The 23470-nt window shown below is 39.6% G+C and overlaps 1 protein-coding gene and 1 long non-coding RNA gene across 2 annotated transcripts; one reads left to right on the forward strand and one right to left on the reverse strand.

Moving 5' to 3' along the window:
- Positions 1-333: 333 nt before the first annotated feature.
- mrpl39 (mitochondrial ribosomal protein L39) lies at positions 334-17215 on the reverse strand. Its single transcript, XM_010864572.4, has 10 exons — positions 17043-17215; positions 14363-14569; positions 6748-6887; positions 5900-5999; positions 5681-5748; positions 5459-5571; positions 5199-5264; positions 1335-1488; positions 1065-1112; positions 334-478 (listed from the first exon to the last, which is right to left on the reverse strand). Exons 1-10 carry the CDS (start codon positions 17077-17079, stop codon positions 374-376), a joined length of 1038 nt encoding a protein of 345 aa, XP_010862874.3. The 5' UTR covers positions 17080-17215; the 3' UTR covers positions 334-373.
- Positions 17216-21006: 3791 nt separating this feature from the next.
- On the forward strand, positions 21007-22007 carry LOC109614908. The gene is made up of 2 exons (XR_002195901.3): positions 21007-21391; positions 21907-22007. It is a non-coding gene; the product is annotated as an uncharacterized LOC109614908 (long non-coding RNA).
- The last annotated feature ends 1463 nt before the right edge of the window (positions 22008-23470 follow it).

The raw sequence follows: 23470 nt of genomic DNA on the forward strand, positions 1-23470 counted from the left end.
CAAAGTATTAGTTTAAGGGTGTGCACACTTACGCAACCAGGTTATTGTGAGTATCACATTTTTAATTTTTTCCCCCTCAAAGAAAATTCTGACATTATTTATCTTTGTCTCATTCTTTTACATCTCAAGAACCTTGCATTTTAACAGGGGTGTGTAGACCTTTTATATCCACTGTATCTCTCGAGGAGCAGCGTTAGAGTTCTGCTTTAATGGGGAAAATGCAAAACTGACCTAAGGTCAACTCTTTAGGGGGCTCCTTAACAGAGGTCACATCACTGACATTGTAATGACCCAACAACCTCAGCGCCAGCAAATATTCAGTTTAGACAGGAGTGATTTTGTACACATTTATTCCACAGATAAGATGAACAGGTTATGTCTGTGGGGGGGCAGGGGGGTGGGTGTGCACAGGGGCTGGGGGCTGAGTCAATGTCAAATCTGGAACAGCTCCGCTGGATGATTCCCTGGGCATTGTAACCTGTGGAGGGGAGGATTAAAATTGTGGTTTAATTATTAACAAACAGATACATATAGATGCATACAATTTATAATGTAATTTTAAAGGATCACTACAGAATACATTTTTTTAACTGTCACTGGGAATGACAGGCTGAGGTGGAAGCATGACCAGATATTCAAAAATAGTGGTAAAAGTTTCGAATGGGTCTATGGATTCACCTCAATGGCAAAAAAAGTTCTGTATTTAAAGGGGAAATACTGTATTACCAACAAAAACACAAAAAAAAGACCTGTAGGCATGTGTAGTTAATGTTTCAAATAATATTTGAAACCTGATCTGAGAGCCTAAGATATTAAACATTTAAACTGTCTTTCTGGTCTATCTATGTTTGCATTGACTTGTAATCTCCTAATATAAGCTTTCAACACCCGCAGCAGTACTATCGTTTCCACCACAAACCACCCTGGACAGGCTAATAGTATCCCAGTCTTTTTTTGGTAGGGGAAGACAAGCAGGAGAAAAGCGGTGTTAGTATTTGGATGCATGATTCTACACACTGCCCCTTTAAGAATTTGAAGTGTAACCAGTAAAAGTCCTCACTTACCAGCTTTGTTGCCCTGCTCCTTAGTTTTCTCCACACAGTGTGGTGTGCCTAAGGTAAAAGTAGAATGACTTAAGAGTTACATGAACATTACACTACATTAATACAGTCTACACCAATCCATCCCTCGAACCTTGCTTTTATTCACTTGCAGTCATCTTACAGAGCGTAGAAACATTTCATTTCAATCCATTAATTCACCAGAAGGTTTGTGTGTGTGTGTGTGTGTGTGTGTGTGTGTGTGTGTGTGTGTGTGTGTGTGTGTGTGTGTACCTCTAGCTGGAAGGGCAGGGAGAGCCCCTGTGCCCGGCGGTGGAGACCCCATGCGCCCTCCCCAAGACGGTGGATGGCAGTGACCTCGTATTGAGAGCACAGTCCTGTCCTGGCCACCAGAGGGCCCCCACTCAACAGGACATGATCCCCACACCTACAGAGAGATGGCAGTGAGAACATTTTACTGATTGCTCTCTGTTAGTGATATTTTATTGACCAGCCCTGTCCATTCAAGGATGCAGAGGGCAGAAAACTGTTTTAACAGTGTTTATTTTTAGTAGCCAGTCAGGCTGGTAAGGACAACAGATGTTTTCTGGCCTGTGCCAATAAACCACTACCTCACACCATTCTAAGACTTTTGGTCAGCAATTAGTGTTGTGAGAAAGTCAGCCCCCTTCCTAATTTCCTCTGTTATTATATATAAGTAACACTGAATGGTGTCAGATCTAAATACAAAATGTAATAGAAGACAAAGAGAACCTGAATCAACAAAATTGTTTAAATCATAATTGTCATAATTATGGAAAACCATTATCCAACACCAATTATCCCTGTGTGAAAAAGGGATTGCCCCACTGAACTTAATAACTAAGAAACAACTCCAACCAAACCCATCACATAATTGGAGATCAGTCTTTCACATTGCTGTTGAGTAATCTTGGCCCACTAGTCTTTGCAGAATGACTATAATTCAGAGACATACAGTTGAAATCGGAAATTGACATACACTTTGAAGTCATACATTTTTAACCACTCCACAGATTTCATGTAATCAAAACTATAATTTTGGCAAGTCGGTTAGGACATGTACTTTGTGCATAATACAAGTAATTTTTTACACCAATTGTTTACATACAGATTATTTCACTTAAAATTCACTATGTCACAATTACAGTTAGTCAGAAGGTTAACATATACTAAATTGACTGTGCTGTTAAACAGTTTGGAAAATTCCAGAAAATTGTGTCATGGCTTTAGAAGCTTGACATAATTATAATGGGTTGGTTTTCACTTTTTTCATAAAGGGCCAGTTTGTGTTGGATAACGTCAGCCCTTCAAAAAATACAATTATAATATGAACACTGAATTTTGTGTTTACTTGGGTTATTAGTCTTATATTACTTTTTGTATGAATATCTAAAATCATTCAGTTTCATCTGCCTTTTGAACAGAAACCTCTGTGCACTGCTGGGAGAAGGAATGGCAAACATGGCCAGCCAGAGATGAGAGGAAAAAACAGTGGTCTAATTCCCAGTGGAACGGAATTATCCTGATTTTGGGGTGAAAATATTGATATAATCTGTTTTTTAGAAAGTTGAACAAATAGATCTATTTTGTATTTGTGTGTGTAAATGAACCAATATTTATTTTTGTGTAAGTATAGGAGGTGCCCCTAATTGTAAAAAGACAAGAGCTTTGTTAAATTACCACTGAATCAATATGTTCCACAACATTAGTAAAGGTCTATAAATCTAAAACAGAAATGTAACACTGAAATAAGAACCAATATCTATACAATGAGTTGTACTGATTGTCTGAATTGATATCTGAGGCCTTAATCTGGAAAAAAGTATACAAAAAGGTAATAGCAGTACAGCCTAAAAGACTAAGGACACCCTAAAAGAAGGCTAAGGACTGCTTATATATAGATCCGGAACAAGGTATACAAATCTGTAAGTGTACTGAAATCATTCATTGACCATTGAAAGTGTAACAATGCAACAATACAGGAGTAGTGTGGAAACTTAATATTGCAAAAGGTGGTATGTCAGAAGTATATCATTAGGTATTTTTTTGAGAATAGAGAGAAAATGAGGGTGTCTGATGGTATGTTGAATTTTGCCATGAGAGATTTCAGAAAGTAAACAGTGTTGAGAGTGTTAATAAGCAGGTGGGAACTGTGTGATATGGTCAAATATTAGTGGGCTAGTAAAATTATACATTAATCTAATCTGTGAAAATTTAGTAAATCACAGTTTAAAAAGGAACAAAATAATTAGGAAATTTGACATCTTAAAAGGTGCCTTATGCAGCATTTAACATTTATTAACCCTTGCATACCATCAGTTGCAAGTAAAACGTAGAACGGCAGGATGTTTGTAAGCGTGTATTTCCTTGAAGATGTGTGAGGTGAAGACCAATGACAAACTTTGTTTGGGTTCATGTAGCCTACACTGAATGCTCCAGAAATGAAAATATACGGAAGCAACTCAAGCATAAGACAAATACATTTTACATTTGATGGAGAGAGCTGAAGTTTGTGTCAACAGTGATACAGAGTAGTTACATTGCCTCATTTAGCTAGTTGGCTACATAGTCTAGGAAATATACAGAGGGGAGAACAAGTATTTGTAGATATTCCATTGAAAATCAGCCATATATGCACAATAAAATTGCTTTTCTTTTAAAAACAAGACCATTAAGTGACCCCAAACTGTTAAATGGTAGTGTATAAAACTTTTAAGAAAAGCAAAAGCAGACTATGTAAATATGCTATATACTTGTAATAGATGCCATCTACTTGTTTAGGTTATGAGAATTATCTACAAAATGCTTTGAAATTGATACCTCAAGGTATGCAAGATACATTAACACAATGCTATCAGAACAGTAATAGGTAATTGTGTTCTTGTATGCTGAACCTCCTGACGGGCAGACCCCAGGTGGTGCGGATGGGTAACACCACCTCCTACACACTGACTCTCAGTACTGGTTCCCCCCAGGGCTGTGTGCTGAGCCCGCTCCTGTACTCTCTCTTCACCCACGACTGCCTGGCAACTCACGTCTCTTAACACCATCGTTAAGTTTGCTGACGACACCACCATCATAGGCCTGATCTCTGACAACAATGAGTCAGCCTATAGAGACGAGGTAAGGTCACTGACTTTGTGGTGTCAGGATAACAACCTCAAGTAAAACAAAGGAGATGATTGTTGATCACAGGAAGCTGCGGTGGGGATTCCACGGCCCCATACACATCAATGGGTCTGCAGTAGAGAGAGTTCACAACATCCGGTTCCTTGGTGTCAACATCAGCGATGACTTGACCTGGCCTCATCACTCAAACATCTTGGTGAATGAGGCCAGGAAACGGCTCTTCTTCCTACGCCGATTAAGGAGACTTGGCATGGATTCTAGGATACTCTCCAACTTCTACAGATGCATTATTGAGAGTATCATGTCCGGCTGTGTCACGGCCTGGTATGGCAGCTGCACTGCCCTCGACCGTAAAGTACTTCAGAGGGTGATTAAAACAGCAGAGCGCATTACAAGGTCTGACCTGCCATCCCTGCAAGATATCTACACAGTAAAGGTGTAGGAGGAGGAGCAAACAGATCATTACAGATCCCAGCCACCCGTGCCACGGACTGTTTACCAAGCTGCCGTCAGGCCTGTTCGTCCAAAACAAACAGGCTACGAGAGAACTTCTTTCCACAGGTTGTAAGGCTGCTCAATTCAGGAACCCCTTCCATCCATAGCCCCATGCTATTACTACTACTTTTTAACTGTTAACTGCACTGTCGGGAGTAGGAAAACTTTCATTGCCATAACTTGTTATAGCAAATGACAAATAAACCTTTTGAACTTAACTTGTATATTTGGTTTTTAATCTTTTAACATTGACTCATGGAAATGGGGCACAAGCTACATGCTTAAATGTACTGTTCTGTGCCACAAATCTTCATTTGAAATGAAGGTCCCCTGGATATTTTCATTTGACATAAACTCATATTAACTTAGACATTTTCCTCCAAGAAATGTAATGGCCACACACATTTTGAAACACTAATGTTTGTTAAGCAATTTGAATACATATGTTCCTATCCATTGTGTCTGTGCACATTCACAACTCATGTAGCTCACCTGTAGAGCACCACTGTACCGTTGTTGCTTTTTGCTGCCTTCTCCTCCACCTCCTCCTGCTTACACCTGTACATGCAATCACACACACTGGGGATTAACCTGCCTTATTTTAATTTGTGACGTTACTTTCTCAGCCCTCCAAAAGGGAGCACTGATGATCAAACATCATACCATTGCATTATATATGCTTTGCATTATTAATGTTATATCTTAAAATAAATTATACAACTGAACAACAGAGGGCAAAGACAATTAAGTACCTGCTATGAGAGAAGACCTCCAGAGCAACAGAGGGCGTCACCTCCAATGACTCCCATGGCAGGTCCTGATGGATCAGCTGCTGGGCCCCACGAATCAGAGAGCACATAGACTCCTGGGAGGGGCACATGTACACAAACTCACCACAAGATCATTTTCACATACAGCGATAAACATATACTGAGGAGAACACACATTCCATAGAATCGCACACACAGATTTACCTCCGAAGGGTTCCAGGAATCTAACTGAGGATCCAGCACAAAATCACAACAGAATGCACCTGACGTTACTGCAGAGAGATAGAAATGTAAATTCTGGTTATCTGGAACGTTGATCAGAAACACAAGAATGAACCTCACCCCACAAGATCAGAATCCTCTCTGTTAGCTAGAGCCTTGTTGTTCTACTTGAAAACAGTTGGGATGACACTGGGGCTTTACCTGGCAGCTCTGGGATTCCCAGCAGCTCCACGGAGTACTCATCTTTAAAGGCATCTTCAAGCACCTGGCCCAGAAGGGCTGCACACGATCGCCAGTAAGCCTACGGAGGGATGAAGACAACAGACACGTCAGAGACCCATCAATCACACACACACCAGTAAACCACCATTTTGTGGCAGATATGGCTGGAATCAAGACTACTAGTCTGAACATACAGTGGGGTGAACAAGTATTTGATAACCTGCAAAATCGGCAGTATTTCCTACTTACAAAGCATGTAGAGGTCTGTCATTTTTATCATAGGTACACTTCAACTGTGAGAAACGGAATCTAAAACGAATTGCATGACATAAGTATTCGATCAACTACCAACCAGTAAGAATTCCAGCTCTCACAGACCTGTTAGTTTTTCTTTAAGAAGCCCTCCTGTTCTCCACTCATTACCTGTATTAATTGCACCTGTTTGAACTCGTTGGAACTACATGCTTTGTAAGTGGGAAAACCTGCAAAATCAGCAGTGTATCAAATACTTGTTCTCCCCACTGTATACGAGGAGCAGATAAACTCAGTTCATGACTCTAGTGTTATAGGGTGAAGTTTCCCCTAGGTATCGGCCTTCCCTGCTCTAATTCTAACTTAGCAAATACCACAAATGCTACTTGATTCAAAACATAATGCAATTAATGCTAACCTGACCCTTGGAGCAATGTCACAAATGCTAAAGTGATCTTGGGGCAAGGCCACAATGTTCCTGATCCATGGAGGATTGTCACCAGGAACTACGTCAGTCTACACCAGTGCTATATACACACACACACGTCCCTTTAAATTCGGTGCTGGTGCTGTACCTGGTTGACCAGAGAGGGATCTTTGTCTTTGAAGGAGAGCAGGGAGAGGGAGCAGGACTGAATGAGAGGCTTGTGCAGTGGCCAAGGCTCTCCGTCGACCAAGGCCAGGGCGGAGCTCTTTACATGCCACTCGGTCAAGTCTGCAAGAAAGAAAGGGGAACGATATATTTCAAATCATTCTTATTATCAAAAGTATTCATGTTCACTTTGGCAATGTCACATTCCATGAGAATGAGGCCTTTGGAATATAAAAAAAAAGAGCAGAATGTGATTGGGTCAGGAGAAAATTATCTAAGGCCATGTTGAGGTCTGGGTTCGAAGCTAGCATCACCCTTCTGAGAGCAGAAGTACTTTCTGTTGTTTAAACAACCAAATCAGCCATTTCCTGCAATCTAGCACAAAAATAATAATAATGATGAAGCAGTTTAATTAGTCACATGAAGTGTGCTATGGTGGCTCCTATGATAGATGCTGCAACACTCAATTTCCTTCCTTTACAAGTGAGCAAAAGAGTAGAGTGATTTACTTAAGAGTTTAAGAATTATGCCTACACAATTCATTTTTATTACCAAAGGTTTGATTGTATTGCAGATTTGCATTGTGCCTAACTACAAGTTTTTTTCACTCAAAATATCAATAGTGTTTGCTGGTTATCACTAGCTTCTACAGCTATAAAGTGCCTCAAAAGGCCAATTTCTACAATTATTCCTAATACCAAATGCTTCTTTTTTTCATGACAGACAATTTATAGTACATCATAGCCTGAGACAGTTTCATGTGTCTGTAGCAAATACAGTTGTCATTGGACCTGAAAATTCAATTCAGATGAGGCCTGAGCCCAGACCCAGTCTTGCGCCCAGTCCCAAAAAAAGCATGATTACAAAAAATATATAATTACGTTGTTACAGTGGGTGCTTTACTACAAAGATAATTTACACTGGTGTTGAACATATTTAGAGCGACATTGGAAACCTGGAAATGAAAATACAAACTCAATTTAAATAAAATGGGTTTTATAATTATGTTGCTTAATTAACTTTAAGCATTGTTTGAGGTATTGTCTTAAATATTGCTGTAATGTACTGTTTACATTTTTAAAAATTCTATTTAACTTGTAATTGTGACCCATCCAGGTCGTTGCTGTAAATGTGGATCGGTTCTCAATCAATTCACCTAGTTAAATAAATAAATAAATAAATGAGTATTCTACAAGTTATTTATTTATGGATTTGAACTCGCACACATCCCATCGGTCTATGGCCTGTTTTGCTATGCTCCTTGTGACCCGTCTTGTCAATATAGAGCTTAGCAAATGACTGACTAATTCTGGATGAGAAAATGTATAAAGGGAAGATGTGTCTTGAGAAAAAGCATTGTTGGCCTGAGAAATTCAAACGTTGAATATCACCGGAACAGGCTATTGACATACAAATGGGATAAAAACACCAGGATTTGCTGGACCATGTCATTTACAATGATTGCAATCAGCATGGGTGATTCATTAACCAGTAAATAATTAAGACATATTTATTCAAACAATTCAAGTTTGTGCTATACCAAAGTTGGCCAAAAGTATAGAGAAACAGGCTGAGATCTAGATCTCTTTTAAGGCTGTGCCCTATGTAGCCACGTTTACATATAACGTTTAGGCACAGAAACTAAAATATAAATGTAATTATATTGAAGATGTGTGTCACTGAACCAGCAATGATAAATTGTCAACACCTAGGGGCATTTTAGTATCTATAGCACGAAGAGCAGCTAGGACCTCGATTTCTGTGAATTGCTAGAAAATACAAACAAGATTACGTTTGAGAGCAAGACGAAACATCATGTGAAAAAAAATAGAGATAGTGCTTATTAAAAGCATCAAAGCGCAGGGTCGAAACGGTAACTTTTTTTGTCACTGGCCCTAATGGGATATATTTTACCTACAGGAGGGACGGCTCCACTTCCCAAAACCTTTGGAACAGACCAAAGGAGAAGGACATACTCAGAATAATGTTGAATTCCTAGAGAAGCTGATTGAGAATTTCAAGACTCACTTTGATGACTTCAAATTAGGGAAAACAAGTCCTACTGAACATTGAAAACCCATTTCTGGTCAGAAATGCAAGGGAGTTCTCAGCAGAAGCACATCAAATCGTCCCATAGGCCAGTGCTGCTTCTCTGCAAAGCGAGTTGATTGACCTCCAGGAAAACCTCGCACTGAAAGAGGCTGACTGTGATGCTCCCACCTTCTGGACAAAGTTAGTTACTGCAGCTTATCCTGCATAAGATGGCACTTCACATTCTCACAATGTTTGGCTCAACCTACAGCTGTGAGTCTGCATTTTCAACAATGAACATGGTGAGGGACATGTACCGCAGCGGACTCACCAATGAACACCTGCTTCAGTGGATTCGCTTGGCCATCACACCTTTTGTGCCAAAGTTCAAAGTCCCTTTTCTCACTAAGCAAGTATTTGAAACAATGTACAATAATTCTGGACTTACTTGCACTTTGATTCATGGGGGAAAAGGGGAAAATTGTCATTTGGAGATCCTATGTACTGTATATACACCTCTGGAGACCACTACAAAAATTCTGTTTCTCCCTGGTTTTACTATTCATAGGTATGTGTTTGAGTAAGATTAACATTTTTGTTTTATTCTATAAACTACTGACAACATTACCCCCAAATTCCAAAAAGTGTCACGTTGTTTGACCAGTTGTACTCAAGCCAAAATAATATGCATTGTTTTCAGACCTCAAATAATGCAAAGAAAACATATTCAAAATACAAATGTTTTAACTTAGGAAGAGTTCAGAAATCAGTATTTGGTTGAATAACCCTGATTTTTAATCACAGCTTTCAGGCGTCTGTCACATTGCGGTTGGGTGACTTAATGCTACTCCTGGCATAAGAATTCAAGTAGCCTGGCTTTGTTTAATGGATTGTGACCATACATTTTCAGTGGGGTTCTGTTCTGGAGATTGGGCTGGCCATGACAAGGTCTTGATCTGGTGATCCTCCATCCATACCTTGATTGACCTGGCTGTCCACCTAGATTGACCATGGAGCACTGTCCTACTGGAAAAAAGTTGGGGAACTTTGTCAGAGCAGAAGGAAGCAGGTGTTCTTCCAGGATAACCTTGTATTTGGCTTGATTCATGCGTCCTTCACAAAGACAAATATGCCTGATTCCAGCCTTGCTGAAGCATCCCCAGATCATCACCGATCCTCCACCAAATTTCACAGTGGGTGCGAGACACTGTGTCTTGTAGGCCTCTCCAGGTCTCCGTCTAACCATTAGATGACCAGGTGTTGTGCAAAGCTGAAGATGTGACTTGTCAGAGATGACATTACTCCATTCCTCTACGGTCCAATCCTTATGGTCTTTTGCACGACTTCAGCCCTGCCCCTAGGAGCCTGTTTCGAACTGTCCTCGCCATGCACTTCACCCCAGCTGCCGTTTGCCATTCTTTTTGTAGGTCACTTGACGTCATCCTACAGTTGTTGAGTGACATTTGAATGAGTTGACGGTCATCTCGGTCAGTGGACAGTCGCCCTCTGCCAGTCTGTAGCTTTGTAGTCTGCAATGTCTGTTGCTTGACCTTGTTCTTATGAACCGCCATCTTTGAAATTTTAAAGATGGAAGCAACCTGACGCTCACTGTATACCTCTGCCAGTAAAGCCAGCATTAAACCCTTATTTTCCTCACTCAAAGCTTTTTTTTCATGCTGATTAGTTATTTTATACTTTTGTCATGCTGATTAGTTATTTTATACTTTTGTCATGCTGATTAGTTATTTTATTTTTTACCTTTGAGATACTACTTGCACTGTTTTTGCCATCCAGCTCGTCCTATTGCTAGAGGATAGTGATGACCACAGCAGTGGTTTTTATATTTTTCCTTGTTAAATTAGATTTGGTTCAGGTAATCACCTAATCAGTACCTCATTAAGTAAAATGAGGTGTGCCTGTGTTGGAATTGAACAGACAGTGGAATGGAATGGCTGCCATACATGTAGAGATGCTGATTTAAGTAAAATTAGGAGTGGCCTCTTTATTTTGTCCAGAGCTGTATATGCTGTAGTGGTAATTTTACTGAACTGATTTAATGATGAATCCTAAAATATATATTTCTAGTTAAAAGGATAGTTAGTCCAAAATTAATTTATTTGTAAGTTCACTTACGAAGAGATATTCCAGAAGGCATAGAGAATAATTTTCTCAAACAATCCATTATTCAGCTCTGTCCCAGTCTGTTATAAGAACGATTAGAATCGACCAAATTCATGAATGTAAATGGTTCGTACTGCTATTACAAAGCTGCATTGCAAGTGGAAAACTACAAAACACTTCAAACTACATTCAGTAATCTATAATTTTTTTAAACTGTACATTGTTAAAACAGCCGGCAGAATTGGCCGAATGTAAAGTGGCACTAGCAAACCCTTTCCTACAGCTACCATATACTGATTCTGCTCTTCGGCAGTGATGTCAGGTGTGTGAACTAACCTCAACAAGCTATGTGAATATAGTTTGCTTTACCTAGCTTTTTAAAATTGCAGCTAGTTTCCAGTAAAGTATATTATTGCTATAGTTTTGCTTTATATATTTCTTACTATGTAGATGTCGTGTGCCATGTCACAAGAATTTCATTGTACTGGACGGCGCTGTATTATTCAGTGCATTTGATTAATAAACATTGAACATCTGGATTTCCTGTTTGTATCAATATAGACTTCTGCCTGCTAATTTGCCTGCTTGTCGATCTTGAGTTGAAATTGAATCCTACCTGCTCTGCGATTGGGACAAAACCTCAGCCTTTGAGTAATATTTTGGGAGAAATATTTTAATACAGAGGATCGTAACCCACGTTCACTTAGAAGAGGACTAAAGGCAAATGCAATTCCATCAAGTTACCCAGTTCAACCCGTGGAGTCAAGACAGATTGTAAGTAATACTTGTAATTGCTATGTTATAATACACAAAGTACACATTGACTCCGGATATTCTAGGTAAGGGTTGAGGATTACCATGTTCACCATTGCCCCGCTTTAGCTGCTGTCCAATTTCATCATCTGTGTATTATGGTTAGAACAAGTAAGGCTCTATCCCCCCCCCCCAAAAAAAATATTCCTGCTTGTATTCAGATTTAGACATAATATAAGTATTTCCCGTCCTCTCTAAAGCAAATAAAGTTTGACCGTCATCATCATCATCATCATCTTCTTCCGCTTATCCGGGGCAGCAGTCTAAGCAGGGGTGCCCAGACTTCCCTCTCCCCAGACACTTCCTCCAGCATTTCCGGGGGGACACCGAGGCGTTCACAGGCCAGCCGGGAGACATAGTCCCTCCAGCGTGTCCTAGGTCTTCCCCGGGGCCTCCTCCCGGTGGGACGGGACCGGAACACCTTCCCAGGAAGGCGTTCCGGAGGCATCCGAAACAGATGCCCAAGCCACCTCAGCTGACCCCTCTCGATGTGGAGGAGCAGCGGCTCTACTCTGAGCTCCTCCCGGGTGACCGAGCTTCTCACCCTATCTCTAAGGGATCGCCCAGCCACCCTGCGGAGAAAGCTCATTTCGGCCGCCTGTATCCGGGATCTTGTCCTTTCGGTCATGACCCAAAGCTCATGACCATAGGTGAGAGTAGGAACGTAGATTGACCGGTAAATCGAGAGCTTCGCCTTGCGGCTCAGCTCTTTCTTCACCACGACAGACCGATACATCAACCGCATTACTGCAGAAGCTGCACCGATCCGTCTGTCAATCTCCCGTTCCTTCCTTCCCTCACTCGTGAACAGGACCCCTAGATACTTAAACTCCTCCACTTGAGGCAGGCACTCTCAAGTTTGACCGTCTGAAGTGAATATCAAAGATGAAATAGGTCATTTGCTATCTAGCTAGCGAATACTGTTAGAAATCTGCCGTTTGTATAGTGGTTGAAATGATTGCGTACCCGGTCGTCAAGGGAGAGTAATTCAATCATTTATTGCAGCATTTAATAGTCAATTAGCTCATTATGTTACAGACATGGTCTTCATACACGATGCCTTACCACCTCAATCTCATCTCACTCAACCTCAAAGAACATCCGGTCGTACTTCAGCTTTATAGACATCCCAAACAGAATACACATCCCAGTACTGTAAGCCCATTGGCTAAATACTGTCACGCTTTGAATGAACGTGACTTCCTGTGTCTGGATAAACAGATGTTCTTTGGTTATCTAAACATAACATGCATACATTCATATACTTCAACAATACTAACTTTCGTTTACTGTGATGAATACACTTACTCTTCCTGAACGAACACGTGGATATACAGTTGATACACCAGTTTATTTTAAATGAGACTTATATTGTGGAAATGTAAACTTTATTTTGAGGAATACAACATCATGTTCTTTGAGGTAAACACCACTTGTCTCTGTTTGGAGTGTTTTAGAGTAGTTTTTTGCTTGCAATGCAGCTTTGCGATAGGGGTACGTACGGTTTACATTCATTAATTTGTACAATGCCAATAACACTAATTACTGACTGAGACAGAGCTGAATAATGGATTGTTTTAAATATGACTCTTGGTCTGAAGGACAAACTCGGGGTAAGGGGACTGTCACCAAACTATGATTTTTGGACGAACTATCCCTTTAAAATTGGGTTCTGCATTATCAAAGTCTTGCAGAATGAAGTGCATGGCCATGATATCTGCAATTACCAAAATCATGTCTACTGGCCAGTAGTTACTTGCCCCATAGACAACTGTTCAAGCCCCTTCTTCGGCTCACCATGGTTTTTCCAATGTTGCTAAGGGAGAGGAAAACCTAATGTCAAATAAAAGTGATACACTGGAAGCTAATTCATTTCAAATGTAACGCTGCGATTGGCTTGTAGCATTGCAGTGCAGAAGTAGTTGCTGAACGTTTGGTCTTGTGTATGTGTGGGATTTATCCAACGTATGCCTCAAATTGTATGCATGGAAGCAGGGCGGAAGTAGTAGCGAACCGTGAATGACGATTATTTATTTTTTTACTTATAACAAACTTGGTCATATAAAAAATGTCAACATATATATATTTTTGGGATAATTCACTAACTACAACAATAATAGCACATATTTCAGAAAATGTATTGTGCAAGCAAATCACATTTGACAGCCTACAATATAATCTCCCCCTAAAATAAAAATCATGGAGGTAATTACAATACTAAAGAGTCAAGATCGTATTCACAGGCTCAATCAACAAAGAGACCAACTGCTGAGATCGCGAAAGCATGTTTGGGACTTTCACCGACTGATTGAAGAGCTCCAACTTTTAGGATAGGAATATCTAAGCTACTTTGGTCTGGACCAAGGCCAATACAATCAAGTTAAATGTCTGGTCATTTGTCTCCGGTAAGAGGAATGAAATTGATTTGTAGTGTTTAATACCATAACTGGAATTAGGAACTAAATCTAAAGTAAATGGCTAGTAATAAAGCCCATGTTATGTAACCTGCTTTCACAATCTATTGTTTTTTCATGAGAAATGGGACTGATAGAGGGATGAAAACACTCAAAATCGGAACTTTACTAATCTTTGACGAACTATACAGCTCACACAGATATTGCCCCTGTACTCACGGCGTGCACAACTGTGTGGTGTGGAAACTCCTTTGTTCATGATGAGCAGTGTGCCGTGCAGTCCGGGTCCATGCAGCACCACCTCAATCTTCTCTGTGCGAGGATACAGGGCACGCTGGCGAGCCTGCTCCCTGGAGAACACGGCACTGCGCTGACCATGCACACCACCAGATGAGGGGCGCACAACCGCAGGACTTGATGCAAACCCTGAAATAAAAAATGAAGACCATATGAGTATCCCAATATAACTAGACAATACATTTGTTTTTATTGTGCTTTGAGATCCACTTAGTAATATAAAATGAACATGATTGCCATTATAATTTCACAATATACTGGCCACGATACAGATTTCCTATGTCTACATGAAATGGTCACATGTAACAAGTGACTTGTGTAAAAAAAAAGTCAACAACTTTTACAACGGCATATTGATGACGACTGTAAAAGTTGTTGGAAAATGGTGTCGTCTACACATCTCAAATCCTGATAAAAGTGAAGACTTGTGGTGCAACAGACTGTAATTAATCCATGATCTGTACAGACCCCACCCCATGGATTAACACACATGAGAACTGCAGATCAAGTGCAAAGTTTAACAGTCAATGTGAAATAAAGTTTTACTACCATTGTATACTTTTTAATGTAATAATTCCCTAAATCTTGGTGCAGAGTTGCAGTGAAAAGATAGACCGATGCGGGCTGTGTTTTAGTCTTAAGCCTGAAGGTTAATAGAATTTTTTTTAAATCAGTTGTGTGTACGGTGAACTTGAACAGGGCATGTTGAATCCCAACAAATCAATCCTGGATGCTTGCGTTGCAAAAAGCAAACAAGAATAAACAAGAAACCAGGCAAGCGTAGTTCAGGCCGCCCGCATTAGAAAGGGTTGATCGTGGCTGCCCTCTAGAATCCAACCCAGGTCGCCCACATGAAAGGCAATGTCCTTAACCACTACGCCACCAAGCTGCACGTTCACCGGGTGTCAGCCTCTTGACATTATATAATTGTCACTCATTAACATCACACCAAGTCTGAATATTTTGTTAGACACCATTAACTATTGTATTAAACTGAGTAACGTTTCTTATTAAGTTTACCTCCACCACGAATAGTATCTATGAACTGTATGACGTTTGCCACTGGCCGTTTTAAAAGTTTATGAGCAAGTAATGTCGCTAGACGCCATTAAGCACGAAAGGCAATGTCGTTAACCACTACGCCACCAAGCTGCAAACAAATCCTAATATCCACCAGAACTGTTTCATTTTAGGCTTCCTATTACATAGCTATGTAGGGTTGTAGCCAGCAAAGTTTGTTTGTCCTGAACCTCAGGCATTATGAGTTTTGACTGTTACGGGAGGCGAACGCAGGACCTGTTATTCCGTAGCCCGAGTCTCTAACCACTATGCAATTTAACAAGGGGTAGTCAGTCAGTCAGGCACTCACACATTCAGTCAATCAGTAAGAGACATTCACTCTTCTAGGCTGGCTCCACTTATGCTGTCCGCCAAAAAAGAGCAGTAACAGCCATGACTAGTGGAGGAGCAGTGACAACCATGGCTAGCGGAGGAGCAGAAAAAATAGCGAAACATAGGGGAAGATGTGTTGTAAGACCGCTTGTAGATACGTTTTGACTGACAGGATTGTGCCGTTCCCTTGCCTTCCCCCCCTTTTTTTTTCCAGAACAGCATTTAAGCAGAGAAGTTGTAATGGCGTTATTGACTCTCTGTTATGAATAGAGCACAGGTCCCCCAAACAGAATTAAATGTTTCCTCCATCTTTGATTTTTTTCTGATATGTTGCCATCTAGGTAGGAACAAAAACTTTCAAGAAATGTGTTCTATCCATTTTGATATATCTGGTGATATTATTACCATAAGGAAACCATGAGGCAGCCATTGGTGCAAAAGTAATGAGTATTTCTGAAATTGTGGAAGGCTAACGTTAGATGACAAGTTAAATGGCAATTCTGAGAAGCAGTTTAAGATATCTATCACTTAGTGACATTAGGTAGAAATGTTTTCTGACCTTTCCCACACTGCTCATACAAGAGGAAAGTCTGACTGATCTAAAGTTGTGTAAAGATGACTTCAAAATCTGCTAAAATCCTTATCATGGCTGAGGGGGTGCTTAAATAATGCATAAAATGTAACCTAATCATACACTGACCGGACTGCATATATGATCTCTGTATGACTACGTATGATCTTAGTTGTAAACATTTATCTGTCTAGGTCTCTAGCCTATTTTAAATACACATTTCACCAGAGTCAAAGCACAAGAAAACATCATCCTTTTGGTCACTGCAGAAGGTAAATGTTCCAATATCGATACGATGCTCTTTACTTTCATCTGAATCTATATGTATCACGGTAGTCTTCAATAGGAACTTTTTTGCGAGAGGTAGACAAGCATGCTGAATTTCGAACCTGAAACTAAATTTACTCCGGTGCAAGATGGCACTTCCAATCCACGAAATAGCGCTGGAGCAACGCAGGATAATCTTCTCAACTTTAAAGTCTACACTATTAGCTTACTAGCTAAAGATGCTCATGTGTGTATTTCGCTAGTCTAATACTCATCAGTAGCAACATCCCAAGGTCATGTTGTACACAGTAAAGCTAGCTAGCTACTTAGCATTAACTAAAAAGCCCGAGGTTGGAAATATGGTGTACTTACCGCGATGGAGTGTTCGACATACGGTACGACACGCCATTGTGAAGTCTGGTGATTAAAGAATGATATTAAAACTGTGTACCATCGACGCAAGACAGAATTCTGTCTATTTTATACGTCTTATTTGTCTGTAGCACTTCAGCGATCAGCGTCTTATGAGCAACATTAAAGAAACACTTCCGGGTCACGAATATCTGGAATTCTTCAAAATAAAAGAGACCAACGAATAACTTAAAAACGGAGATAAATTGAGTTTATTAATTGTTTGAAAACATGTACCTCTCAAAATATTGACAACAATTCAAATATGATCATATTTAAGAGAAATCTCGATAAAAAGTGGGTGTTAAAACACGTTCAAGGGCAAAATTCAGACAATGCCAATGACAGAATATGGAATACATATTGCTTCATAGCTCATAAACTATTGAATATTCCACAGAGAAAGCCAATATGTAATTCATATGCATTGGGTTACATTGTGGCCAATGGGTTGGGCGGAGTAAAACACCAGCAACAATTGCAAATACACAGTGCCCCTTGATTTCTTTGCATATAATCAATCTATAGAGTCTCCTGACCATTTCCTACAATACATTCACTGCAGCGTATAGAATAGTTATTTTTTTATAGGCCAATATATATTTAATATCCATTGAGTTACATTGTGGCCAATAGGATCTAGGATGGGTGGAGTAAAATGCCAGCAACAATTGCAAATACACAGTGCCCCTTGATTTATTTGCATATAATCAATCTATAGAGTCTCCTGAACATTTACTACACGACATTCACTGCGGCATATAGAAAAACATTTTTTCTATAGGGCAATATATATTTCATAAACCCAATGAATTACATTGCGGCCAATGGGTGGAGTAAAATGCCAGCAACAATTGCAAATACACAGTCCCTCTTGATTTCTTTGCATATAATTATTCTACCCACTCTCCTGAACATTTCCTAGATTACATTTTTACAATATACACTAAGCAAAGTGTCAAAGTTGATACATTAATTATTATTCAAATCGCGTTTTACCGTGGACTTCTATTTTGAAGGCAAAATCAGAAGACCGGAAGTCTTATTGTTGCTACGGAATCTTTAATGTTGCCAGCATGACGCTAATACATCAGCGTCATCACTCATCAGCTAAACACAGATCAGCAGCTTGTAAGCAACATTAAAGAAACACTTCCGGGTCACGTAAATTAGGAACATTTCAAAATAAAGGAAGTCAACGATTTCAGTACTGATATACAGTTGTGCTCAAAACTTAACATACTCTTGCAGAATTGGTAATATATATCCCATTTGTAAAGAAAACATGATTCATATTTAACTGTAGGTTATAAAAGAATGGCACAATCATAAAACAAAACATAGCAACAAAGAAAAAAACTGATCCCTGTTCAAAATTCTGCATACTCTTAGTTCTTAATACTGTGTATTGCCCCATTTAGCATCAATGACAGCGTGTAGTCTTTAGTAATAGTTGTCTATGAGGCCCCGAATTCTTGCAGGTACCCATTAGTCTAGCGAAAATGCCTCCAGGTCATGCAAAGTCTTTGGTCGTCTTGCATGATCCGCACGTTTGAGATCTCCCAAGATTGGCTCGATGATATTAAGGTCAGGTGACTGTGATGGCCACTCCAGAACATTCACCTTTTCCTGCTGTAACCACTGTCATGTTGCATTCATTTTGCCATACATTTTCACAAGATTCCCAGTGACTTTAGAGCTCACACACCTTCACAGTGGGGATAGTATTCCGTTCACTAAAGGCCTTGTTGAACCCCTCTCCAAGCATAGTGCTTATGGTTGTGACTGTAAAGCTCTATTTTGGTCTTGTCACTCCAAATTACATTGTGCCAGAAGCTGTGAGGCATGTCAAGGTGTTGTTGGGCATATTGTTACCAGGCTTTTTTGTAGCATTGGCCCAGTAAAGGCTTCTTTCTGGCAACTCGACCATTCAGCTAATTTTTGTTCAAGTATCGTTGTATTTTGCTCTTTGAAACAACCACACCATCTTTTTTCCAGAGCAGCCTATATTTCTCCTGAGGTTACCTGTGGGTTTTTCTTTGTGTCCTGAACAATTCTTCTGGCAGTTTTGGCTGAAATCTTTATTGGTCTGCCTGACCTTGGCTTGGTGTCAAGAGATTCCTGAATTTTCCCCTTTTTAATAAGTGATTGAACTGTACTGACTGGCATTTGCAAAGCTTTGGATATCTTTTTAAGTCATTTTCCATCTTTATTAAGTTCCATTACCCTGTTACACAGGTCGTTTGACAGTTATTTTCTGCTCCCCATGGCTCAGTATCTAGCCTGCTCAGTGCATCCACATGAGAGCTAACAAACTCATTGACTATTTATACACAGGCACTAATTGCAATTTAAAAAGCCACAGGTGTGGTAAATTCACCTTTAATTGCAATTTTACCTGAGTGTGTCACCTTGTGTGTCTGTAACAAGGCCAAACATTCAAGGGTATGTAAACTTTTGATGAGGGCCATTTGGGTCAAATCTATGTTTATAAAAGGAAAGTTGTTCTGCCTAAGGTACCTAAAGCAGCACACAATTGGTGGTGATTTGAGAATGTAATTATACCTGTTAATTTAAATTACCATTGGATGGCCATTGCTATAGATTTAAAAAATAATGTACATGCACACAACTGTATAACACTGAATGTTAAATTAATGGACTCCTTTCTTCACCCACTACAGAAGTATCTGGTATTAAAGTATTTGGCTTTACACGCAAAGATTGTGTTCATTGTTCTGAAATATAAATGTTATCATTGTTGTGGGAATTTCAAAGCTCAGGTAGATGGAAGTAGTAGTGGTCCTTGTGGGTGCTTGTTCATTATAGCAGTCCTATTTGGAGATAACATTAATGAATTAATTCAAAACAACATGAGGTGTTCTAATTTATATTAATTATCAGAAAAAAGGTTAAAGCATTAATGTCAGAATATATTCATCAAATGGTGAATACCATGAAAAAATGCTTCCATGTACATTGTTACAAGATTAGTTTACAATAATGTGATCATTCAATAATGTGCACATTGCAAATACACCGTGCTGCTTGATTATTTTGCATATAGTCACTCTATCCACTCTCCAGAACATTTCATACAATACATTCAACGCAGCATAAAGAATAGTTTTTTTCTGTATGACTCAATATGTATTTCATATTCATTGAGTTATATTGTGGCCAATGGTATGGATGGAGTAAAATGCCAGCAACAATTGCCAATACACAGTGCCCCTTGATTTTCCAACATACTTTGAATCTACAGACTCCCCTGAACATTTCCTACAATACATTCACTACGGTGTATAATATTTTTTGCTTTATATTTTTTGCTTCATGAGGTCATATGTATACCATGTACAGTATATTATAGGGTTTTGCCTTGGTGGCTGAAGAGGCTGTGGAATATATTGTGGTGCTGAATGTAGCACACAGTTCCCATCCAAAACTCATTTTATTTAGTTAGTAGACACTTATCTGAACATTTCCAATACATTTACTGCAGCATTTGCTCTATGATGCAATATGTATCCTGTGTACAGTATATTATAATGTGTTGCAATGGGGGAGGAGGTGGAAAGTACAGCGTTGCTGACATTAGCTCAACGAGCCCATATATAACTAATGATCACCAACAAATTAACAAGAATTACATCAAGGATTCATCAACATTTTTTTTTAATAATAAATCTCCATTTCATTTTTCTTTTGTTCATTTGTTTAATACGTAGATATCCCTTTTATTATATATATCTTTACAATACACACTAAGGAAAGCGGAAAAATTCATTTCATATTATTAATTTCGCTTTTTACCGGGGACTTTTATTTTGATGGCTCAATCCGAAAACCGGAAGTCTTATTGTTGCTACGGAATCTCTAATGTTTCCTGCATGTCACTACTCATTTTTCGCTTTGGATTCTTTAGCTAAAGTGCTCTAAAGCGTTTCCCATTCATTCTCTATGGTAGTGCTAAACCACTACGGATGCAATATATGTACTGCCACGCATGGACTCCGTGGCGCTGTTGCACATTTTACGCAAGAGTTGGGGAGGAGAAGAGCGTGCTTCAGCCGAATTACACTGAACCACAACAAACACCCGGGACCAAGTTATCTGAGCCTGATGGACTTTATTTTCTCATATTATGTGAATCCTTTTAAATTTCAGATTTTGATCCGATCATTTCTTTATCACACTACTTCATCGTTGATCGGATACTTCTGTCACATTACTGTCACGTTTGCTACAGTAGCGGTTTTAGGTACATCAGATACGCGACAGCTTCCAGTTCATAAGCAATGCCAAAGGTAATTCGTGTAATTCACTTCCAAAATGTGTTATTGTTTTTTAATCTGTCTTCGGATTGGCATCTTTTAATATATGGGAAATATAGCGGAAATTCTGAGTATTGTTGTTAGAACGTAATCGAAATGTGGACTTATTCAAACTATACTATACTATTATAGCGCTTTATTGCCAAGTAAGTCTCACAACAAACTGGGAATTTGTTCTGGTCCTTTGGTGCAGCAATTTTGTTCGAAAGAAGTAAAAACAAATAAGAATAGTGGACTGATCTTAAAATCACTGGGAGTAGACTGGGAGCATTATTACATTTAAAAACATTGTACTACAAGATATGTAAGGTGCAAGAATTGTCCAGTTCAGTGTTGTGTGTGTGTATGTGGGGAGAGTTATAGATTTGTCTAGTTGAGGTTGTGTGTGTATATTATACAGTGTTCTGTATTATTTGTACTTTAATCTGAAAGGTATCTTTCAAATAATTACAATATTAAGTGTTTACTCTTTGTTTGATATCATTTAGTCTCAGTGACCCTGAATGGGAGGATGGGATTCTGTACAGGTATGGTGACACATTGCAACTCAACCATGTCCAGGGTGAAGGGGCATCTGTGACCATCTGGATTCCAGTCAGAGGCAGTTCATGGCAAGAGGGCTACCACTTCCACCAGGCTCAATGAGTGACAGGGAACAAAGACTCCCCAGAGCTATGAAGATCTGTTCCTCTCTCTTTCAGATCTGCCCTGCACACCTCCCCTGCCCATGACCGCCTCACCAAGAAGTGCACTCACTGGACCTATCAAGACTGGTGGCCGAGTCTTTGTGTTGGACCGCAATCGGTGGCCTGGCCCAATGAGAGTGGCTATTGATGGTTCTTCACTTAACACCAGTCCTGAAAATCTCTTGGAGACCCAAAAACTGTGGCAGCACTTAACCATGAAATTGACACAACCTGTGTCCCAGTAACAGCGCTGCCACCTGCAGTTGTAAACCCACCTGTACTGCCCTCACAAGATGCTCCTCTCACTGAAGCTGCAGTTGAGAAGATTGTTATTGGACTAATGGAAAAGCAGCAACAATCAGAGCCAGAACAGCAGTAAAGAAAAAAATGACAAGAACCTGCCTTTTGTGTGGCCCACTCAAGTCCCTTTACACGAATGATGGCTTCTCAATTCATTTTCTTTCATCAGAGTGGGCATGTTAAGTACTTTTACTGCTCCGCAAAAGTATTTAAAACATATGGAGCAGAGGGCATCATAACCCTCGGTCTACACCCTTCTTTCAACAAGAACTTCCATTGACAAAACAAAGTGGAACAACCGAAGGACAAACAGAAGAGGAAGTCAGCAGATGTGGTACACTGGCCGTTTGAACAGGGTCATTTTGAACTAAAACAGGGCCCTCACAGTCCTCACATTCATTCAGGGTTCTCCGGAGTGGCTGGAAAATATATTTATTGTCCCTCCAAGGTGTTGTCCATTTACCAGGCCAAGGGTATGGAGAAAGAATTGACCTGGAAGGAGTTCCAGGCATCAGATTTTTATGAGGATGAGAAGAAAAGATGGATGGATGGAAAGAGGAAATAATGTTGATTTACACAGCCACACACACACAGAATGGAATCTTTTAATAAAGCAAGTTTGAAGTTCAATACATTTCTATTGTCTTACATTTATTTTTAGTTATTGAACATACTCTACATGAGGTCAGAATGGGGTGCTTATAATTACAGTGTGGCACAAGATACATGAAATGTCAAGAGACAGAAAAATCTGGTTTGTGTAATCCCAAATCTAAGTTAATATTGCCAAGGAGGTTAAAGGATGGTCTGTCCATTCAAGTCGACTGCAGGGCTGAAGAAAGATGTTGCCAGGTCATCGGATTAAGTACTTTTGGGTTTCCTCAACAGGTGGGGCCAGTAAGTGAGAATAATCCACTGCAATCTTGAACTGAAGTGGAAAATCTTATGTACAGTACATAAATGTGTTAATTATTTTACCAGTATTGAGAAAGATGTGTTTAATGAAATTAATTTCACATCAGCATATATTAATGAAAGAATTAGGGCTTTAAAATAACATTTTAGC

The sequence above is a fragment of the Esox lucius genome, chromosome 22 (assembly GCF_011004845.1).
Source record: "Esox lucius isolate fEsoLuc1 chromosome 22, fEsoLuc1.pri, whole genome shotgun sequence".
Lineage (NCBI taxonomy): Eukaryota > Metazoa > Chordata > Actinopteri > Esociformes > Esocidae > Esox > Esox lucius.